Source organism: Scatophagus argus, chromosome 12 (genome assembly GCF_020382885.2).
Source record: "Scatophagus argus isolate fScaArg1 chromosome 12, fScaArg1.pri, whole genome shotgun sequence".
NCBI lineage: Eukaryota > Metazoa > Chordata > Actinopteri > Scatophagidae > Scatophagus > Scatophagus argus.
This window is the reverse complement of record NC_058504.1, coordinates 15,480,869-15,503,921: the sequence shown is the minus strand read 5'-3', so window position 1 is coordinate 15,503,921 and position 23,053 is coordinate 15,480,869. Positions and strand designations below refer to the sequence as shown.

Here is a 23,053-nt window from a genome sequence, read left to right as displayed (position 1 = left end):
TGTTCACATACAGTAAAAAAAAACAAACCAAAACAGTAATTGCACTGTCTGAAGGGCTTACTGTGACCTACTGCACATATTTTATTTTTTTCATTTGTGTTTTATACTTTTATAAGCTGCAATTTTTTTTTCTTCAGAATATTATTTATCATAATCAATATTATTCATAGCACGCTAGTCCTTCAGATTCAAGAACGTCATTTAAGTTAGGTAGGGTAGGCAGGCTGGTAAATGTGTGTAAGTTATAAATAGTGGCTGTACTGGGCTCATAATTGAAAAACTGCACTTGTAATCATTGTTTCCCACATACAACACAGGGGACACCAGAGGTAATCTTGATAGAATCACTTAACCCCGAATCCACTGTTTTGAGTCAGTATATTACATGTACAGTTATTTTACTATACTAAAAGATGCCCTGAGAGCACAGCCATTCTGGTGATCACTTCTCTACTCCATTTCCAAATGTAGAGCATCAGTGTTTTGTATTGGCGAACACTGCCATGATTCAGGTCCAAGCTGAACAAAAGTGAAATCAAATGTTTGAGACTGCCAGAATGGACTGAAGATTGCACTGAAACATCAAACACATGCTTCAATTTGTCAAAGCTTGTGTTTAGTTTGTTTTTTAGAGTATAACGTTTATGCCTGTTTTCGTTTCCTTCAGAGCCCTCTGACCTAAGGTGACCAAGAAAACCTTTCTCTACGTTCATTTCCAAACATGCATCTACACAGAATGTTCATGCAGGCTTCGTCTAAAGGAGGCAGAGTTGATGTTCACAGAAAGGTAGTGAAATGTTACTGTGTGCTGGTGCAACTATCTTATAGAGCTGAGAGGGGAGCAGGAGTGGCACTGGTAGAGGGGTAACAGCAAGGGCAGAGCTGTGGGGGTTGTGTGTGTCCAGCATTAAATACATTTTTTAAATAGTTCAAGCTAAAACTGGCTGTTAAGCGTGTCTTTAATCTCAAACACACACTTGAAACAAGTCTGCAGTTTGTGGAGCAGCTTTTGCAGCCATTCTGCGATGGGAGAAAACTCAATTATTTCTGCACTTTCCCTTAAATTTATATCAGAACATTGCAGAGACTGCTATCAAATCCAGACGAAGCCTAATGACGCACTGTGCGCTTATAAATCAGAGCTGTTGCGAATGAGATGCTGTGGCAGCATTGCATAGAGCGGCTGAGTGAAAGCTGCAGTCCTCTTTTTCGTCTGTGAACCGGATCTTAACAGGATGAGTTTTGAAGCGTCACCCGTGGCGGCTCAGCAGTAATTGAATTGAGTTGCATCTAATCTCATTGGCCAGCTCCTTTGGTTCCCTGCCTCTCATTAGGGTACGGTGCAGGCCTCACAGGCCTCTCTCTCCCTCTCTCTCTCTCTCTCTCTGTATCACAGCCCTCTTTCATATCTCACAGCTGATGCAGGCTAACTGGGCAAATCAGAGGAACCATATTGCAAATTTCTCTAAGCGTACACCTCAGCATTAGCCACAGCTGACTGCTGTCTGCTTTAGAGGCACGACGATACTGCTTGCTGATATTACACCATATCATTACACTGTATCATTGTTGGTACTACTACACTAATCTACAGCAATACAAAAATCTAATCTACAAAGTCTAATTAAATAGTGAAATGATGAAATGCAAGTAAATGAGTCACCGTCAACTATACACTATGCAATAAATAAAGGGAACCACAGGCAACTGAGTCCACCAGCTAACGGCAAAGACTCAGAACTGAACAGCAGAAAAACACGACGTAAAGTCATTTCTGAAGGATCAAAATCCAAACCACACACATGAAAAGGAGAGAGCGATCATTGAGCCAACAAAATATGTGGCTGCTTTCTCCTCTAACTTGCCAATCCTCTGGTAAATGAGGGTCTCTGGCAGGCCAAAATGCCCTGCTGAGCACTGTCCAGGGTCTCAGAGGGCATCAGAAACAGCTGAATTGAAACCACAAAGACCATGGCTTTGGCTTATAATTATGGGATTGGTTTGATGCTGAGTTTGGGGACAAACATCTGCAGAGAACTTTAGATGTTCCACTTCTGTTTCCTTACTGTGAAAGGGTCCTATACAAGCAGTTCACCCAAACTTATTTACTTTGTGGTATTGAGGAATGCAGATTGGTTTGCAGATTTCTGTCCAGGTTTGTACATATTTCTACCATTTCACGGAAGAAATTCTGTTCACCTTCACTGTACTGTAGTTAAAGCAGACATTTTCCAGACAAGCATCTGAACCTGATCATTTAAGATCAAAACTTTCTACCACTAAAGGAACAGTGTAAAAGTATAAATATATTTCTGTTTTTTATTTTCTTTTTTTCAGTTGGATTAATCCTGCATACAGGACATGCTGTTAAAGGTCATGTACATATTTCAGGATTACATATCTGATGTTTGCTGTACTTACATTACAGTGTGTCACATGCAGTTAAAATAACAGATATATCAGACAGGTAAGCACATAGTTGGATTTGGTAAATATATAACATTGAAGTTCATACAATAGTCTACAGTATATTAGCAGCTGACAATACTAAATCCTGTATGAGTCATGGTGAAGGCAGCACATGGAGACGCAGCACCAAGTAGGCTCCCTCAAACTTGCTACTCTCATTAGCACTGGAGAAGGAGGCACACGGTTGGGATTAAGAGCGGCACATCGGATGATCACAGCCTACGGGATCTTTCAACCGTTTAACCACACCAGCCGGACCACCGCAGGATGAGAGGAAAGAGTCATGCAAGCCCAGACTGAACTTAAGGCTGCTTCTGGCTAATGCCCGGTCACAGGAAAATGAAATTGACAAAATGGGATTCAGGCTTTCTGCTGGACTTGTGATTACACTGAGTCACAAGAACCTTGGAACTAAACAAAACATGTGTATAATATTATAAATCCCAGCAAACTTAGTGGCCCTGGAGCTCAGAATACGACATGACAGCCCCTACAAGGGAGGTCACCGAATAAGAGTTGAAAGCAGTCATTCCCCCGTGTGAGCTGTCAAACTCTCACTTTTAATTAACTGCATCTCTTTGTGTTCTAATTTATAAATATTCCCAGAGATGCCTGGCCTCCATTGTCTTTTGAGGGAGCCAAAATAAATACTTACAGTTTTTAAGGCCTGGTGAGTGTTTGCCTCTGGGCTAAGTATGTTTCCAGGGCTCTGAGGATCCCTCCTGTGTTTGTGCAGTGGAGATCAAAGTCTTGGGCTGGGGGAGAGGAAAGGCTTTTCCTCTCATTAGTTATTTGGCATAGGCCCACAGTTTATAACCCCTAATCCAAAAAAGTTGGGAGGCAGTGTAAAACAGTGATTTTGATTGATTTGGTTTTCCAAAAAGTGAGGGTTGGGGACCCACAGGTCTTCCTTTGAATAGTCAATGGGATTTGTTGTTCACAGTGTAGAATTATCAGGGAAAAACAAGGTGCATCCTCTGGACGAATCAGTAGTGAGTTTCCTGCGTTTTTTCAAATAACAGCCTATTTAAAAATCTTTTTTTGACCCTTATTAAATGGAATTCAGCATGTAATGTAAAGCTTATTCTAGTTTAACAGCAACACATTTTCATCCGAAAAGGGCATGAACGAGTAGCATCCTCGAAAGGCAAGAATGGTGTGATGTTCATCACCACGTCAGTTCAAACTCATGTCGGCCAACACAAGTTTCCCAACATATGATATATAATAATATCATCATTTCCTTTAATATCATCATTTCCTTTAGCTTATTAGCTGTTCTGCCCAATAAAAGTGAAAAATCTCCCCCCAAAAAGCTACAAAAAAAAGATTCGGAAAATCCAGAGAGATCTCTCCACACAAGGGGACTGCATTAAAAACTGACCTGATTACATAAGGAATATTGTTATATGGGCTTGAGAACACTAAAGAAAAACTATTGTCAGTAATAGGGCTGACCTGAATGCTTTGGAGCTTCCACTGTTGCCGTAGTAATCAGCGTCAAAATCAGATGTTGCATCAGCTGCACACCAAAAAGAGGCAAAAGACTGGCAAAGAGAGTGAGAAACGGAGTGTCTCTGTGGTGTTTTATTAGTCTCAAAACTACTGCTGGTTCCCAGCAAAAGACAAAAGAAAATCCAGGATACAGTTTTGTCAGTTACAGCCCAAAGATGTGGAGAACAGAGAACACTGCTTACAGATATCAGGGAAGCAAGCTCACTTAATGTTCTCAAAATTTTGTGTTTTACTTCAGTGCATACATTCTTTGTATGCTAATTTCAACTCTTAGTAGCTCTTATTTTGCGTCTACGCTACACTGTACTCTATTCTCTTCCTGATTGTTGGAGAATGTTTTCTATTATTAACAAATGGGTTTTATTTTCCATTTGATTTTTCATTAATATTGGCGTTCTCCCTTTTATCTACATTTTTATTTGATTTTTATTAGTTCTCTGAAGTGCTATACAAATAAAAGTTTGTTATTATTATTGTTATTACAAAACCTCAAGAATTTATGTCCACAGTTTCCAAACACTTGCTGAATATTGTTAAAAGAAAAGGTGATTTGGTAAATGGGCCCATCCCACATTTTTTTGGAACATGTTGCTGTATTGTGTATTCGCAAAAAACAATTAAGTTTATCAGTTTGAACATTAAATATATATCTGTCTTTTCACTGAATATAGGTTGCAAAACATTTGCCAATCATTATATTTTGTCTTTATTTTACACAGCATGTTAACCTTTTTAGAATCAGGGCTGTATATCAAACAGACTGCAGTTTGCTGAGAATATATGACCTGTACTCTTGACTTCTCCAGCAGCTACATACAGACGCAACAAAGATGCAAAGTGCAATCAATGGATAGTTGATGAGGAGGAATGAAATGAGAATCTCTAAGTGGCTGTAAAGACATGGCAAATGACTTGCTTTTAAGGAAAGTGTATAACTCTTAAAAAACTCCTGATTTTTAATCTTTTAGGAGATTAAAACACAACTCACATAATTTAAAGAAGGAATAAAACGTTATAGCTGATTTGAAATCAGCCGGTGCTCCAGTACGAGCTTCCCCGCATCTCTGTTCCCAAAGGGGGAAGAAGCTTTAGACGTTTACCTCGACCGTAGAAACGCAGCATTCACCATGAAGTGAATGCCAAACTGGCCCAACAGCGTGCAGCCAAGGCTTTGATGTGGTGTTTACAGTAGGCCTATCACCAAAACAGCCTCACTGCCAAGTGTTGTCCTAATCAAAAAGACAGCGCATGTCAAATCAAACAGAAGCAGCATGCTGTCTGTATCTTTAGAAGCACATACATGCAGGAGGGAGGAGAGTAGCGCTTTTCCACTGTGAAAATCCACCCACAGACTTTTCACAGCTTCTCCATCTCCCCGTGTCTGTCTTTGTTCCCTGGTCTCTCTCTCACTCACACTGCATAGTGTGACATATCAGCACACATACAAGCCTGGGCGTGCACACTCTGTGCCTGTGTGTGTGTGTGTGTGTGTGTGTGTGTCTGAAAGGATTGATCAAGTGGTGCGCAAAACTCTCTGGGCAGCTTTGCCTGATCGACTGAAACAGAAGGAAAACGACAAAAAACAAAACAAAAAAAAAAACACCTTTTCGTGAAAAAGAGTCTGAATATTATTTCACTCCTGTGTTTACGCTTGAGAATGACATATATATTTTATTTGTTGTTTCTACAAACAAATTGGCTCTGTGACAGGGTGTAACATCAAAGCAATCAACTAGCACTATGGCTGCTTGAAGCAAAGGCCAGGACATTTTGTTATAATGAAATAAGAAAAAGCTCCCAGCAGTAATTTCATGGCTACTGAAGCTAGCAGTGGGTAGGTGGTAAAATGGCTTTATTCCACGTTCAGTTAAAAGAGGACACTGAGAGAGCATAGAGGTTTATTGTGTGCTTATTGTGACAGACCATGGCACTCGTATTACTTTTTTTTTAAGGCACAGGTGCTTGACTGTAGTTTTTCAAGGGGTTACTGAATTACAGAGGTTGCTGCCACAGGTTGGATTATCTGTATACTTGGATGTCACTTTGGTGGAGATACCAGTTTATGTGTGCAAAATAAAAAGAGAGAATAGGGCCAATAATGCATAGCTTCGCCCATATTTCTTTAATATTTTTCCTTGCGCTTTTTATGGTTCTCTGATGTGCCCTTTCTTGTCAGCATGTCCAAGCTGATTTATTCTCCTGATGCATGCATAATTTAGTTGTTATGAAGCCGGTGTGAAGGAGAGGGCCACTAAAGCACAAGAGGCGTGTGTGTGTGTGTGTGTGTATAAAGTCTCAGCTGGGTGCAGCTGATGTGGCATTATAGTGGCTGTGATGAGACCACAAAGCCAAGAAAACAAGCTGCAGTTGATATGGACACGGTTGCAGTAGGGAGCTGGCATTCACACTTATTATCTCACATTCTGAGCAGAGAGTTTAAATCAGCAGTTGTGGGTGACAATATTGTACTTGACAAGACATTATTTGTGTGAAATGTGTCAGAATGGCATAAAAATTACTTGCATAACAAACTGAAAGGAAAAAAAAACAGCTGGTGGTTTGTGGTTTTTCAGATTACACAGAAAATCGCTGCTTTGACTGCTTTCGTTAAAAGATAAAATGCAAACTACAGAGACACTGCGCGCAACGACATGTCAACACACCTTCTTAACTAATTATGCAAAAGAAAAAAGCCATAGCCAGTTCCTGCCTTCATGTGTTTAATCACTGGAGTTTGGACTATCCTTAATGCTTTTGGTAGTGTTATCACATTGTTTGATTTGTTATGTTGTTTACAACAGTAAGAGCAATGCCAAATGACTACAATCAAACCAAAGGACAGGCTTGATTTGGTTTGCCATCAAAGGCATCCAAGACAGCAGCGGGAGGCATTAATTATTTGACTCTGTTATGGAACAAAAGCAAGTGTCTCTGGATAGCCAATTAGAGGGACTGCTGAGGAATAGGGAGCAAGGTTCACTTTAGTCACAGTGTATCTGACTCTGCCTGACTGCCCCCCTGCAACCCCTCACATCTGTCTATCTTTCTATCTACAGTAGCTTGGCAGAAAAAAAGAAGAAATGAGGCTAACTATGTGCGGTCATCCAATCCTCCCATTCACAAGCCTCTTGGCCTTGCTGGCACATCACTCTGCCAATTGTGCCAGGCCGGACTTATCTTGTCTCCCTGTTAAACAGCTGATCAACAGTGTCTGTGGAGAGTTATGAGGGTTTTATACAGAGCCAAGTGGCCTTTGATTGATGCAACCAGATTATTATCAATCTGATCTTTTTATGTTTTAGCAGGAAGGCAAATTATTTTATTACACATTCACTGACATTAGCAGCCATTACAGAGCTAATTACAAGTTCAGAATTCTTATCAACTTCCATATAATTTGAGTAATGAACTTCAACGTCAAGCTTACATTATATATACAAAAAAATACATATGATCAACATGCTTTTAAGATCCACATCCAGGAAGATGTGTTATTTCTAGCATCTCATAGATAAGAGAGAAACTGAAGGACTGTAACGAGTGGTTTTCATCAGTTGCACATTAGCCTTTCATAGTAATAAAGTCTACTGTATTCATTAAACTGAGCATGCTGAAAAGCTCAGATCAGATCTTCTGTTTGATATATTTTCTACTCTGCTACAACGTGACTCAAATGTTACACAAGCCACGCTACACTGGCAGCATGTCAGCAGTAAGTGTGTGTGCCACGCTGGCTCCAGCCAGTCATTGTTATCACATGCAGTCAACATCTTCTGACTGGACCAACAGGCCGTCCTTTAATTTCAGCTGTCACTCCAATAAATTGTAATGTGGTCGGTTAACATTATTGTATTAAAATGGCTAAAAATTGTTTTAAATGTAACATTAATGGGTGATGTCTGTCTTTGTGCAAGGGCCCTGTGATTGACTAGTGACCAGTTCAGGGCGTTGTCAGCTGGGATAGGCTCCGGCCCCACCACGACCCTGCATGGATGAAGCAGGTATAGAAAATGGATGGATGGTTTAATGCACAATTTAAAAATAAATAAAGACATACTGACATTCACTATGGGCAAAGTACTGCTTTTACTACAACAAAAAGCTTCAATAATAAATAACAGAAAAATTTCACTTTGTTATCCAACCACGCTTTGGAGCACATTTCAAATAGAAAAAGTTCTAATAATAATCTGCTAATAATAATTATATATATATATATATATATATATATATTTGACTATAAAAATGATAGAACCACATATTTGCATAACTTCATTTGATTTTATAAAGGACCAGTTCTTTTCTATCATTTATTTTGTGCATAAAAACAACAGAAGCACATCATTGCCTCCGCTGTGAGAAACCCAAATTGGCTTGTTTGATTTAGGTTTAGGCCCAGACTGTTGCCTGAGAGACAGCCGCCTGTGCAATAATGAAGGAGCAAGTAACTTTTTTAGAAAGTAAACATATTTCTCTTGAGGATCGGCTCGGTGTTGTTCAACTTCCTCTCCTATAAAGGACCACTGTCAGAACTTTCATGTGAGATTTTCGATTTTTCTGTTCAATAAAAATATAACTGTTTATATTCAATGTTGGCTTTTTAAGACCTTTAATAATAAATGTAACATACAATTGACTTAAATAAACACTGTAAAAAGCCTGCATACATATAGTGGGTCAGAATCTGCATATATTTGCATATTTTATATAAGCTGTTCCCTTTGTGGTTACAAGTGCATTAGCAACCTCTAATGATCAATACTGTGCCTTATTGTTACAGATAAGTTGCTCAATTGACTCTGTCGCTGCTGCAAACATTGACAGAGTGAATGTAAGGAATGCCCTGGAGATATTTTTAGAACGAATATCAAAAAGCAGATTCCACCTGGCAGATTTGTGTTCAAAGAACATTTTACTTCCTGGTGCTATAATGAGGCTGTGGCATCGAACACTATTTCGGCTGTAGTTTCAACTGTCAGCAGTTAAATGATAAAAGTAAATGGCTCTGTGCTTTCTGTGCAGCAGCTACATGTCGGATCGTTTTCCTCCCAACTATATCAAGTTTGCAATATTGATTGGTAGATGAAACGATGGAAAGAGACAACAAGAGGCCTGGCATTGTTCTTAATATCAGTCATCAACGCCTTGGTGTGGCGATGGATATTATGAGACAAGCTAAAATCCTGTGTCTCACAATACCATCATGGATATAAAGAGGTGGCAGCTCCAGGTCTTACCTCAATATATCACTGGCATTGCTCTCTGCAGATTGGTATTCACAAAATGTCAAAGGAAAATAGAAGTGCTTTTACACCGTCAGAGGACTCAATCAGTCATATTTATATTTTCATTCACATTGATTTATTTTTTTGTCTTGCTGCACAGCTCAAGGTGAACTGGATTTTCTCGAGACTGACAAAATCAAAACAATGCAAGGAGACACGGGAGCGTAGATCTGTTCTAACCGTTTGCATAAATGGCTAACTTGCTTATTTCCTACAGTAGCCAAATGTTAGGGCCAATGTCTGTCTAAATACTGCCTTCATTTGTGGGTTTATGAATAGCACATCAACTATAGCCTTAGAGATTTTGTTCAGCTCTTTGTTGGATTTGAAATCCCCGTAACATTAGCGTCATGTTTGGTTAATCATGATCCAAATTGTCACAAAATTTTTTAAAATAGCTATTCTTTCACCCTCATTAAAGGCTCCACAACATGCTCATGCAAATACTTCATTTCACAAGTTTAGTTTCTCGACACAGGATGCCTCCTACTTCACGGTAAGGTCTATTCTCAGTGTTGTGCACTGGAGACTTCAGGTTTCCATGTCAAATTTGTGTACGTTGAACACTAGATCAGGGATTGGCTTCCAAACTGTTTCTGATTGCAAATATCACATGTGTAGACCCGTCTCTTAAAATCACATTTTCAACAAGCACAGAGAAAAGTTACAATTTTAGCAAGGAATGTGAAAACAGCCTTACGGCTACACAGTGAAGCTCAAACATTCAACTGTAGGAACAAGAAGAATTTTGGAGATGGAGTTTTTAAGCAGCCACACAGTGTTTCAACTAAATGACTCAACTTTAGTCTATTTTTCCAACTCGCTCTAGCTCCACACTGCAATACAAAATGCTGTTTCTTCATTCATGTCCTCTGCAAGCATCATCTGCTGACAATGCTGGCTTTTTACAGGGAAATGCTAGACTTAGCCTCAGTCCTTCAGCACAGTAACACGTATGTGACCTTCATGTGGATATTTATGAGCCCTTTTAATACGGTTCTCATTTTAAAATGAGTCAGCTTGAAACATAAAGAGGTCAGCCAGAGACAGTGTTTTTAACTTCTATGTTAACATGGTCATCAGTCAAGCTACAGATGATGAAACCTGCCAGAGACAAGAGTCACTATAGCTGGCAAAATCGACACAATCACCAGGCAGCATTAAAAAGCCTGCTTCTGTCTACATGAACTGCTTTAAAAGTTAGTAAGAAAGTTTACAATGATTATTGTGGTAACTTAAATGACCTGACATTCCCTACCTGATGATCTATTAAGTGTGAACTAATCACACAAAGCTGAAGTAACGATAGATCAGTAACGATAGATAGTAAGATCATTTAGTGGTGAGCAATGGGAAGTCATGATACATCCTGCATTATTTCATGCAGTAAATCATCATGAGGCATGCATTATGCATTATGTTATGCATTACTCAGGTTCTGTAATTTCCCAGCCTGGGATCAATAAAGTATATCTATCTATCTGTCTATCTATGACTTGTATCCTCATCTTAAAGTGTTTCCCAATACGGAGTTGTACGTTATTTTATTTATTGGATTTTAAATATAAACTGTCAAAACTTTCTCTCTCTCTCTCTCTCTGCACAAAGTTCATTGTGACAATGGGCGTGTAAATATCCAGCCAGCATCACAGGAATTGCATTTACATGTGTTTATCCCCCACTGCAGCCCTGGTTGTTTCATAATTCATCTTCTTTTGACCACTTTGCAGCAATCGAGTTGTGACTGTAATAGTGACGGCGTCACTATTACAGTCACAACTGCCTCCAATGGACACCCAGGAAGAAGGGGCATAAAAGAAAACTAAAATCATGTAAGGAAGAGGTATGGTATAGAGGGTAGATAGTGTGAGGAGGAAAGAGAGAGAGCAACTCATAAATCAAGTAGAAGTGAGATCGCTGAATCAGGGTTGATTGTGCCTGGGAGAGACAATAAAGCCTGTAATCATCTGTCTCTCCAGCACAGACCTGGCAATTATCTGCCCATACCTGACCGCCAGAACAGAAAGGGCAAGATCCATCTACCTTCACCCTATACCACGCAGGCTTTTTAAGGGGAAATTCGTCTGCTGATGCAAACTGAAAGGACAGAAAAAAACAATATTCACTCTTAGAGAGGCAAGACCTGAGGAAAAAAAGAGGATTTGCTTGAAAGAGTGTTGCAGGGATTGTGAGTTTTTCCCATACGTGATGTTCGGGGGTGACTAAAAAGAACGAATCGATCAAGATCCGTTTGACTCTTTCATCTCTCTCTACCCACACATGTATTAAAACACACATATCCTGTTAGTACATTACATTGGAGAGATGAGTAGCCTCTCATTAAGGTGGTATAACAATGTCTATATTGGTTACATTTGCCTCCAGTGCGGTTCCTTCATCATAACATCTGCCTTCAAACAGCTTTCTAATATTGGCATTTAGGGTACAAATTTCCCTCCATTTCCCTCTAATACATCTGGGCCCGTCGCACATGGGCCATCATTCTCCAACTGAAAGCACTGCACTAAGTCCTAAAAGCATTTTTGCCAGCCCGATAACAGAGTCAAATGAACAGTGTGGTTGTAATTAATCTTTTCTATTGACTGAATAAAACCTCTTGGTGGAACTCAGTTAGCTGTGTTTTCCCTCCCTAATAGAAGAGTTTGGAGAATCATTACAAAGTTGCTTCCAGTATTGTGGATGATCAATGCTTTCGCCAAACACAAATCAAAAAGCAAAAAGGCACTCAGAAAAATAATTAATCGCAAAAGGTGCTTTGTGTCACACACCATGAGCAGAGGGTTATTTGTTATTTAGATTTATTTGTTCGATTCCTGTTTATCTTCAGCAAAGTTAGATATCTGCCAGAAGCAGCTGCTGACAGGGAAGTACTGTTTCATTTTTTTTTTACCAGTGTAAAGATTATATTTGAGGTCAGAGATCAAGCAGCTTTTCTTAACATGTCAATTCTGGCACAGGAAAATCACAATACACCATAATAACACAATGGATTGCAAGACAATGATCTTCCAGTGTCTCTCAATTAGATGACCCAAAACAATGTCATAGGGAACGAACAAAAAAATCAAATACAGCTCAAATGTAGCTCAGCTGATTAAAAATATATATCCACACGTGCGTTCGAGGAAAATGAAAATCTGAAACAAATTAGAATTGGTGCAATGTTGATGGTTAAACAAATGTATTGTTGCAATAACCTGTAAGAAGCCAGCCAGGACTAACTAACTGTACACAATGCATACGTTCTACCAACATGAGTCAGTAAAAACATGTTATGAAAACTAGTGAGCAAAATGGTAAGTTAAAAGTAATGGATGAACAGTTGAAATACATAGCTAAAGGTAATCCATGAATAGTTGACACACTTAGCTAAACATAATGATAAAACAGCAAAAAGCAAAAGACAGACAGTTGAAAGTGTTTGCTAAAGCTAATAGAAAGGCCCAGCTTCTATGACTCAAAGTTGCAGCCATGAGCAATCTGGAGAAAACCCTGCTGGACTTTAATCATTTAAATAGAAATATTGTAACAATATTCTCTTTATGTGGCATGACCTAACACCCACTTTAATGAAAGCATCTAAAACGTGATATGCGGGTTCTGCTTGAGTTCTTCTGATAGGACTGTGGGGGTATGTTAGCCATTAAAAAGATAAAGAACTCAGTACAATATAGACATGAGCTGCTGTCTGTCAATTTTCCTTTTGCTTCTTTTCCAGAGGGTAAAAAAACATTCACCCTTGAAGAGTATTTCCCATGTCACTCCTCTTGGTTTAGTCAGCAGTCAGTGACCATATTGCCAGGGGAGCTGCACTACCTGATAAGCGAAGGTAGAGGCTCTCTGACACATCTGTCTGCTTGATGAGCCAAGTGTCAAAGCCCCCCAAAGTGCTGGATGGAGTGCATCAATAAACGACTTTAATCCCCTCCTGGGGCCAATGTCCTCCCACTAATAAGGGATCGCCTTACACCGCTGGCAGTAAGAAGAGAGGTAAAAGTGGCTTGGCATGGGCCTCAGCACGGGGATGTTGTGCATAGGGAATTGTCTGTACGCAGGTAACAGGATGTAAATCAAATGCGCCTGCTGTCGCCTTAATTGTTAGACTCAACTGGTATTGTGTGTTCCCCCCCATTTCCCTCCCTCTTTTGCCCTCTGTCCATCTTTTCTCTCTTTAAAGTATATCCCTATTTGTTATCACTCTTGCTCTCTCTAACACCTCTTCTGTGTTTGTATTTCAGGCTTTTTTCTCCACCTCCACTATGTATCCAACCGTGCCCCAGGCAGGCTTACTTGCCAGACAGAAGAGGAAAAGCAAAGGGATGGGGCACCGGCAGCCGGGCAGTACTGGCCATACTGAAGGACGTGTGGGTTGCTAGCATCCTCAGGGAAGATCCAAAGAGTGTTCTAGTCAGAGTGACCCTAATTAACCACATATTATCTGCAGGCTGTGCGGAGGATTAAGGCCCTCAGCTCCGGACCTTACAGGCCTGAAGACCCAAAGACAGAGGACTCTGTGCTAAAGCACACTTCATACTCTCAAGCAAAGCGAGACACCAAGAGATGGGTATGTGAGGCTGGACCAGAAGCAAAGAACCGCAGAGGGAGCATGCTGCACAGAAGACTGGCTGCTTGAAGCACATCTGGAGGTCAGGACCTTTCAACAATGATAACATAAATATAGCAAATCCAAACTTCAACGTACAGTTTGGGAGGAAAGTCCAGTCAGACTTTTTGGGAACCCTCACATCTTCAACACATCCTTCCGTTCCGCCCACGTGCTGTTTGAACAAACTGAAGTTTCTGTAGGAGGAGGTGACTCTATTCTTTTTTCGTGAAGGCTAACAAGCTTATTTTCTCATTTGACATTAGAACACCCAGACATTAACACATTGCCATGTTGACAGCTCGTCATACATCCGGCATGCTGCTGCACTATTGTCAACGAGGCACTGCAATCTGGGAATGACACAAAAAACCTCATTCAGGCAGCACAATAAGCAGCCCCCACAGGCAGGCACAGACTCTGGTTTCTGCAGAAAACATTTTAGCAGCAGCTGTGACATACCTCATTTCAGATGAAAGACTTCAAGTGTACTGTGTTATTATAATGTTTTATGAGCTGCTAGGGTAATTTATTTCATATTTAAATAACACCGATCTACTGTATGAAATAGTGCAGTGTTAACAGTTCAAGCATTTACATGGCTTTCATAAAGTATTACAAGGTAAATCTCTCCTCTGTTAACCATGGTGTGCAGGTACATACTCAAGGTTCGCCCAGTCACCTACCTCGATCTGTGTCGTAGAGGTAGACAAATTTCTGCCACTTGTAGTGAGAGAGCAGGCTGAGGACAGCACCGCGGAGGGCGGGGCGCATCTGGATGACAAACTGCACCTCATTATCGGTGGGGTAACTGGGTGTGACAAAGGAGGTGTGCAGAGCGCCGCAGAATGAGGTCAAGGTGTTCATGGACTTCTTGTCATAGAATCCAAAGATGGCGTACACTCCGCGGGAGAACTGGGAGCAAACTGCGGGGACAGCAGAGGGCAAGAGAACAGCGGTGTTAAGACAATATTCAGCAAAAAAAAGTGGATGCACATCCATAAATGTGTAACTCATCACTTTAGGCAGTGGTAGATTGACTGGGTTATTTAACCCACCAGTCATGACCTGCAAATTAAGGGTTTGTGTGAGTCTTGACCCCTAGTGCACAAAGCCTTTACAGTATATTTATCAGGCATATAATGTAAAAATGTTCATAAGAAGTATATGAGGTTACTGAATTTTTTTTATATTTTATCTAATTGACTTTGACTGTTTGGACATTTTTCAGTATTTTCTAGATCAAATGATCTGTGAGAAAGGGACATGCCATCAGTTTTGCATATCAAGTTCAGTTCGCTTGTGATTAGAGGTACTACTCTATAGTTTAGAGTTTGAAACGTGGGCGTTCAGCAGGCAGGAAAGGGCCAATTAAAAACACAATGATGTTGCATTATGGGGACTGTAGGATTCAGTGCTTTTGGAATTTGACCCATGTGAGTTCCTGCTAAATCAATGTATCGCCCATTTAAACGAGAAAATAATCAGCAGAGTAATTAATAATGAAAAAAATCAGTTGCAGCTCAAATTGACACCCTATGATCCCTTGCGATCACAATATAAAATATATTTTAACAATGGATATTTGAATCTGCACAAGAAAAATGTTTGCCAATACACAATGTATAAAAGCTTGGACTGCATCAGAAAGAGAACATCTCCAGTTACAGTGTGCCCTGCACTGTGACAGGATGTCTACAAAAATCTTGGAGGTGTAAATGCAAGTAAGCACAGTGTGTGTGTGTGTGTGTGTTCTTGTTGGCAAGAAAGAGGCAGCCAAAGGATAGAAATGTCACAGCATTCACAGAGGGTCCCCAGCTCCCACCAAGCGCTCCCACCAGTTGTATCTCTGTTCCCTCATTCACAGTGAACGACTCACTGCAGCACTCACAGCTGTTGTGAGCACTACTGCTGCTTGTTGCCACTCCTGTTGCCTCCTACAAAAGAGCCGAAAAAGACAACTCTTTCTGACTTGAGTGAGACCTGAACATAGTTTCACTTTTGATGACCTTAAACTCACAACCATTTTGCTTTTGTAGTTTCCAGGAAGTCAGCTACAGCTGCATACTTGGCATCTTTGTATGGCTTGAATGACAAATGAGATCTAATGAGAACATAATATAAACAAAAAGGCAAAGCAAGTGTTAAGGAGTACATGTAGGAGTATTGTCCCAGAACGTCAACTTTTGAGGGGGGAAAAAAACAACTCTTTCAACTGAGACGACCAAAGGTATAAGAAAGGAAACAGTTTAAAAAAATCATTTGAATGTTTTTCAAGCAGACAACCACCAATATAAACACTCTGGCAAATGAGCATCTCAACAATACATTTATTTTTCTCATTGCGTGCGCCTATCATGAAATTTGACAAAAAAGAAGAAAAGAAAAAACCCACATTTCAGAAAACCCTGTTAAGGATGTTTGTGTATTTATCCCGCATTCTAGTGGGACAGTGTAAATTGTCTGACAGGAGCGACTTCCATTCAGTCAGAATCCATTAATGTGAACGCTAACATTCAGAGCCACAGATGTGTTTTGCCTGCCTTCTCTATCGTGAATGGCTGTTCACTTATTCTGATTGACTCTCAAGTGTTCCCGCTGGGTAATCAAGCATTCTTAACATTCGTAAATACTTTCCAGTATTTCAGTACAATGGTTGGATGACAGGAGAGGAGGCTCTATCTAATCTTACCTAATGGCTATGATAAATATTTGCTCCTGACAGATATTCATTCAATTTATATAGTGGGATACACCAGATGTAGCTTAGCTCCTTGTTTAAATAAGGATATTTTTTTTTTTTTTTTAGCATTCTCTGAAGTTATTGGTGCTGAGCTGGAAACAGTTCATCACCAACATCGCAGTTTGTATTTTGCCTTCATCTTGTTGGGATGTCAGGTATTATTGATGCAGAATCACAATATTATGTTTCATAGTACTGCACTGATTCACTTTTTAATTAATATTCTACGTGCAAAGAACCGTGACTGCGGTACATTTTGTGTTGCGTTTAAACCCTGACCACCAGACAGCAGTGTTCTGTCATCAGTCATTTGACTCTTTCACTCTAACGTAACAATTTCAGCATAAAGACAGGCCTATGAAACAACACGGTGCCTTGCTTATAGTATCACAATACACTGGACCATAACCCCAGTATAGTGACACATATTGCATCTCCAGATTCTTGCCAATTCACAGCCTCATCATCCCAATCAAGCACAAGATACAATCACACACGTTTACACGCACACATGTTTTCTGTTTTCTTTTTTCTGGCCAAGAGAATTCATCTGCTTTTGTCAAGAACAGCACCACAGTATGTGCAGACCTTCCAGACACTCAGAGGACAACATGACAGCGCTCACGTATTCGGCTCTTAAGCACAATTGCTGTGTGAATGAGAGATCAAGTCACCGGTGGGATTTGCCTCATCCATTTTAATTCTATTCCCTCCCTATCTGTCCTGGTACAGACACCTCTCCCAAGGTATAAGCATCCATTCTCAGCAACACACACACAGACACACACACACACACAGAGGCGAAGCCACACTCACGCATGCAGACATACAAGCATGCAAACACACACACAGACACACACACACGCACACACACACACACTACTGCCTGATAACTGAATCAACAGATGGACAGCAGTATTGTGGTTAAGTGCTGCAGGGTGAGTGGTGCAATCTCCCACACTCAATGGGAGCCAGTAGGAGTTTCAGCCCTCGTCGAGGCCCACTTTTCCCTGCACTCCCTCTTAATTTGAGCCAGCTCTGACACAGAACCTATCCTATGGGGGTAAGATCTGGCAGCCTCTTTCTCTCTGCTCAGCTGTCCTCTGTCCTCTTATTAGGTTGAGCTTTGAGCAAGCCTCAATAACAGATATGTCCATATACCCTCAAGTTGCTCCCTCCCAGACCCCCGCCCATTGTGTTCTCATCTTGTCCCTGTTAGTGATACAGTGCAACCTGTTCAGGGTCGCCACTTCATCTCAGTGGAAAGGTTCATGTGTTGCAGGAATCCCACAAGCTATGTGGGTGATCTGTTAGTGATGTGTTAGTGATAGTGAGCTCTAGGTGGGTTCTCCCATGGCACTGAGGTTTTGAAGGACACAAAGAACGTGTTCTGGCTAGTCTCACTGCACCAGATCTGCCTGCACACAAAACACAACTCGGCCTCCTTTACAGACGTGATATTCACAGCCACATGCATGCACTTCCATAAATAGACACAACCACAATTAATGTAACACTACATACAATTAATGGAAGCAGTGTTATTGATTTTCAATGAAGTGCCAAAAGCCATACTGTGCAGAAACCTTGTTTTCTCACTCTTAATCACTATTGGCCCACTTACATAGTCAGAGGTTAACAAGCTAGCACCACACACTGAGGTTTCACGGGTACTGAGAGTATTTATATGCTGTACCAGCGGCTACAGTAAATCTGAGCTGCAGGAACTTTCAGGTGGAGCTAACAGTGGTGTTGATTGTAAACAGTTAAGCAAATATGTCATCTCATTGATAAAAATGACCCCTTAATTAGAAGGCCAGGAAACTTCAACCTGTTGTCAACTAAAACTGCTGTGAAAACAAAGCAGTGCTGGCTCTTATCACCAACAGCCATAATCACCTGTCAGGGATGATCAAGTGGTTTTTCAAACTACTTCTATGAATCAAACATTTTTGTATAAGGCTGTAACTTTCTTTTTAATCTACATTTTTGTTAAAAGCTGCACCAATTTGCCACCTCACTAATCTGCTGTGCATGTAAATTTCTTAACCATTTCTGTTTTAATAAAGTCTGACTCTCTCGGGTTACATGTGAGTTATATGACAGCAGACCAAATGAGCAGAGCATATACACTGAGAAGTTTATTAATAGGAAATAGCAAGCAAAAAAGTAGTCAGTAGAAACATACTGACCAAATTTTAATAAATGCTTACAGGAAAAATTTGGGTGTGGTGGAGTGATTAATGCGAAAAATACTCCCCCCCTCTATTAGCCGGCTGATGTGCCCTTGAGCAAGGCACTTAACCCCCCAATATGCTCCCCGGGCGCCTGATGCTGCCCACTGCTCCTGTGTGTGTTTCACTGCATGTAATTTGCCGGGTGTTGCATGTGTGTGTTCAACTAAGGATGGGTCAAATGCAGAAGACGAATTCAGTGTGTGTATGTAAAAATATATATACTGCCAATAAAGTTGATTCTTCTTCTTCTTCTTCTTCTTCTTCTGTTTGATTTATGTATTGAATTTCTTGTCATTTGTGATCCTCTGGAGCCAAGCTCAGAATTTAAGCTGTTTCTGCAAAGTTCCACATACTTTATGAAAAGTTCTGGATTACTGAATTGCAGCCCAAAAGAGTCATATTCTCTGTATGTATGTATTCTACACTTGACTCACACTCTCCTAGTTTCTCCACGCAGTACTGATCTCACTCCCCACCCCCTTCAGCGCCTCACTGTCTCTCTCCACCCTCCACTCCTTTATCCTCAACACTATATTTGACCTCTCCTTTTGTTGCCTGTCTTTTGCCTCAGCCATCTGGTCATCCCCCAAAGCATACATCCTCTTCGAGAGTGGCAGTATCTCTCTCCACCTGAGTGCCTTTCTCTTTCCCCTCTCACATTGTTTTCCCCATAATATCGCCCCGCTCCATCAGTGGAGCGGAGATTGGTGTTGGGGAAAGAAAAAGGGTGCACAGTACAGTCAGGAGAGATAGCTGCTTTAGAGATGGGACCCTGCCTTGGCCTCATCCTTCTCAGTAATTAAATAAAAATGAAATAAATGTTGTGCTGCAGGTGGAAATAAGGCAGACGAACCTATCTCATACTCTGAAGGAAAATAACACATCAGTTAATATAATTCAATGATTCTCAGAGTGTCACCTTGAATTTCAATAATGCTAATTTACTCACAAGTCCTCTGACAAGAGTGTGCATGTACACTCAGTCATTAGAGAAGCCTGCATGAGGACTGAGTGGTAAACAACACAAGGATAATTCTCCCTCATCTGCTCCTTCTCTTTTCCTTCTTCTCCAATTTCATTTGCCCTTTTTTTCTTCGTCTAACCATACCTCCTCCTCCTCCTCCCCCATCCTGCTACAGGGAACCATGCATCCCATCTCCAGTTCACTGGTCAAACACACACAGTGTGCCGCCCTCATTCCCTTCTATAATCAGGACACTTGGCAGTGCTATGGGGATGTTACATTTCTGATGCATCACTTGAGATGGCTGGCCTGGAATGCTAGTTCAGAGCGATATATGGTGTCCTGCAGGCATGCTGGGCTAATTCATAAAAAACCTTTTCATGCACTCACATTATTAGGACTTCTTTTGTGGCCCATGAGCCAGGGCTTTGCGCAGCCTTGGGAAGGGGGTCGGGAACAGTAAATGTCAACCATGATTGTATCTCTTTAGCTGTTTTCCTCGTCTTTATTACAAAGCCCACGCTCTTTCTCCTTTTTGGCTCTGTTATTTCTCTTCACAACCACATGTCTTACATTTCCTGCCAATGTCTCAGTGTCACTGTCTCTCTGGTCTTCGTAGCTCCTCTTTCTGGTGCCCCACCCCACATCAGGACCAACCTGCTCTGAAGATGAGATGCTGTCACCGGGAGATAGCTCCTAAGTACCCTCAGGGACTACATTAGCTTTTGTCGTATAAACATGAGAAATTCTTCAAACTGTTAACTCAAAGACGGAGATTCAAGAATGGCTCAACTGCAACAGTGCTGTGAAACGTTAAAGGGAAGCTGACACTAATCCTGCTCCGCCAGCGTCTAGCACCTATTTACTCCTCAGATCAGCTGCTGGGTTAAATGATATCAGTACACACACTGTGGAAAGAGAACAAATGAAAACACACCTGTACTACATATTGTAATTACTTCCAGTAGTTATTGTTGTATTATTGTTTTTCATTTTATTGTTGAACAAAATTTGCTGTTTAATTTTCTGAATGCATAGAAAAATTTAAAAATATTTTTATGCTTCTTGCCTACAGTTGCCATGTTATGATACACTTTATATTAGTGAGGAGATGGAAGGAGTTGATGTGTGATCTGTAAGGACTGACCCCGACAGTTCAGCAAGCGTGTGATCTGTGCATTAAATGCAACATTTAATCATCATTCAGTTTTACAGCTGCTGTTACTTTAAAAAAGTAACAATTACCCAAATCTTGATGCAGCACTGCAGTGAAAAGTTATGCTGTGTTTTACTGTCAAGTGCAATGAGCGAATGATTTAAAATCCCTCGTTTTTGCCTCCAATAAGTGGAATCCCTTTGGCTGTGACATTTGCGGTGGTGTAACATGCTTGTCCTCACAGAAATAGATCATAAAACTGCGATGTTTATTGGAACTTCGGTCTTCCTTGACAGAAATTAAGTCAAAGGGAAGACAGCTAAGCTCTCACCAGAACAGGTTCGGTCTCTCTTTGCCTCTCAAGCACACTAGCCTTCTGTGCTGACGAACTATTACTCATCATGTGTAACCAATCAGATGGTACTATGGGCAGGACATTGAGTGAGACTACAGAATGGAGACCACAGATTTATTCTAAGAGCTTATAATACAATACTGTACCATTTCACTGATTAGATAAATTACATAAATTGACCGTCTGCCTGCCTGACTGACTGACTAACATGAAAAGTCTGTCCATCTGTCTGTCTCTCTGAAATGATACGTCACCCCCATCTAAAATGGTCTGTCCAATTAAAAGCATCTGATTAATTGGTCTGTCCAGCTGGGACTAAATGGCCCATCTGAATGGTCTGTCCAACTACAGTGTCCAACTAAAATCATTCAAATAAAATGATTTGTGTTACACACTGCTTAACAATGAATGCAAAAAGCATTTTTACTTGTTGACAAAACTACAGTTATCTACTTCAGTATACTAAAGCAAAGTAGCAGTTACTTATTTTAAAAAAAGAGCAGCTCTGTTTTAGTTTCTCTCTTGTTCGCCTTGCCAGTTTTAGAAAGCATCTGTGTATGTGTCTCTTTATGTACTTCGGGATTTGACTGCTAGAATGTATGATGGATGAAAGAGGATAAGGAGCCTGAGTTGGGTGATGCTCTGTCACCCTGGAGTTTACCCACCCAGAGATCAGCATCCCCACATGCGGAGGACAGGTCTCTCACTCCCTCAGCTACTGTAGTCAAGCCCTATCATATTTCCTATCTATTATTTTAAACTTTGTTTTTGCTGGTGACTGAATAAACTCTGTACTCACCTCAAGAAATGTTAATACTATTTTTCGAATTTTATATCGAGATTCATTTATTGCTGTAGTCAAGCAAAGGCTTGGGACAGGACTGGAACATACACTTATTTGGCAACAGAAACTGGATGTGTACATTTTATTCTATCTGTTTGTTGTGCACAACTTCAGACTGGAAACACACAAAGCATTTCCTCCTCCTCCTCCGATACAGATACATTAGAAATCACGTCAAAAAAGGACAGTAAATTTAAGGGCTCACATTAGTGTTCCCACATCAAAGAGAGTACTGTTTGTCATGCTGGCTCTATACAAATGAGAATCAGCTCATTCATTCATTCACATCTCATCTCTCATCATCAACATTTCCACTGCAAGGACAGTTATTAGAAGAAACAAGCTCTTATTCCAATATGGCAATCGCATGCGTGAGATTTTTGCTCACAGTTACAGTTTCGATCCAAATGTAAGGATAGGATTTGAGATAACACAAGACGATGTTTCTAAAAATATATGGTTTAAATATCAAAACAAGTTTCTTCCAATAGAAAAAAATGTTCACAGAACTGTATAGATACCAGGTAAACAGTCAAATATGCATTAATGTGTGCGTGTACGTCTTTATTTTTCTCTCTCTGAGCTCAATTCAGAGTAGTGTATCTGACTGAGAAGGACATTATGGAAATCTGTGTGAAAGCATAAAACTTAGACTCTTGTTAGCATGATTTAAATTCTCTTTGAAGCTTTGTATATTGGACCTAAATGACAACCATAGAAAAAACATTCAGTCCATATCACACGGCGACAGAGCATTCTGATGAAGCGTTCACATGCAAACTAAAACAGTTCTAATAAGAAGTTGCTTGACCTCTGCTAGAAAAACAGAATTTAAACCTGATATGATTTGGCTGGTCAAAT

The 23,053-nt window shown here is 40.4% G+C and overlaps 1 protein-coding gene across 4 annotated transcripts in view; it reads right to left on the bottom strand.

The window, feature by feature from the left end:
- The window catches only part of gria3b (glutamate receptor, ionotropic, AMPA 3b), a 79,510-nt gene that overhangs the window by 41,960 nt on the left and 14,497 nt on the right, over positions 1-23,053 (bottom strand). For all 4 annotated transcript variants that reach the window (XR_006844899.1, XM_046406395.1, XM_046406394.1 and 1 more), the window contains exon 3: positions 14,580-14,819. Coding sequence is in view for 3 of the 4 variants with exons in the window: in XM_046406395.1 (XP_046262351.1) it covers positions 14,580-14,819 (240 nt within the window). In the remaining variant the exon portion in view is untranslated. The remainder of the gene's footprint in view (positions 1-14,579; positions 14,820-23,053) is intronic.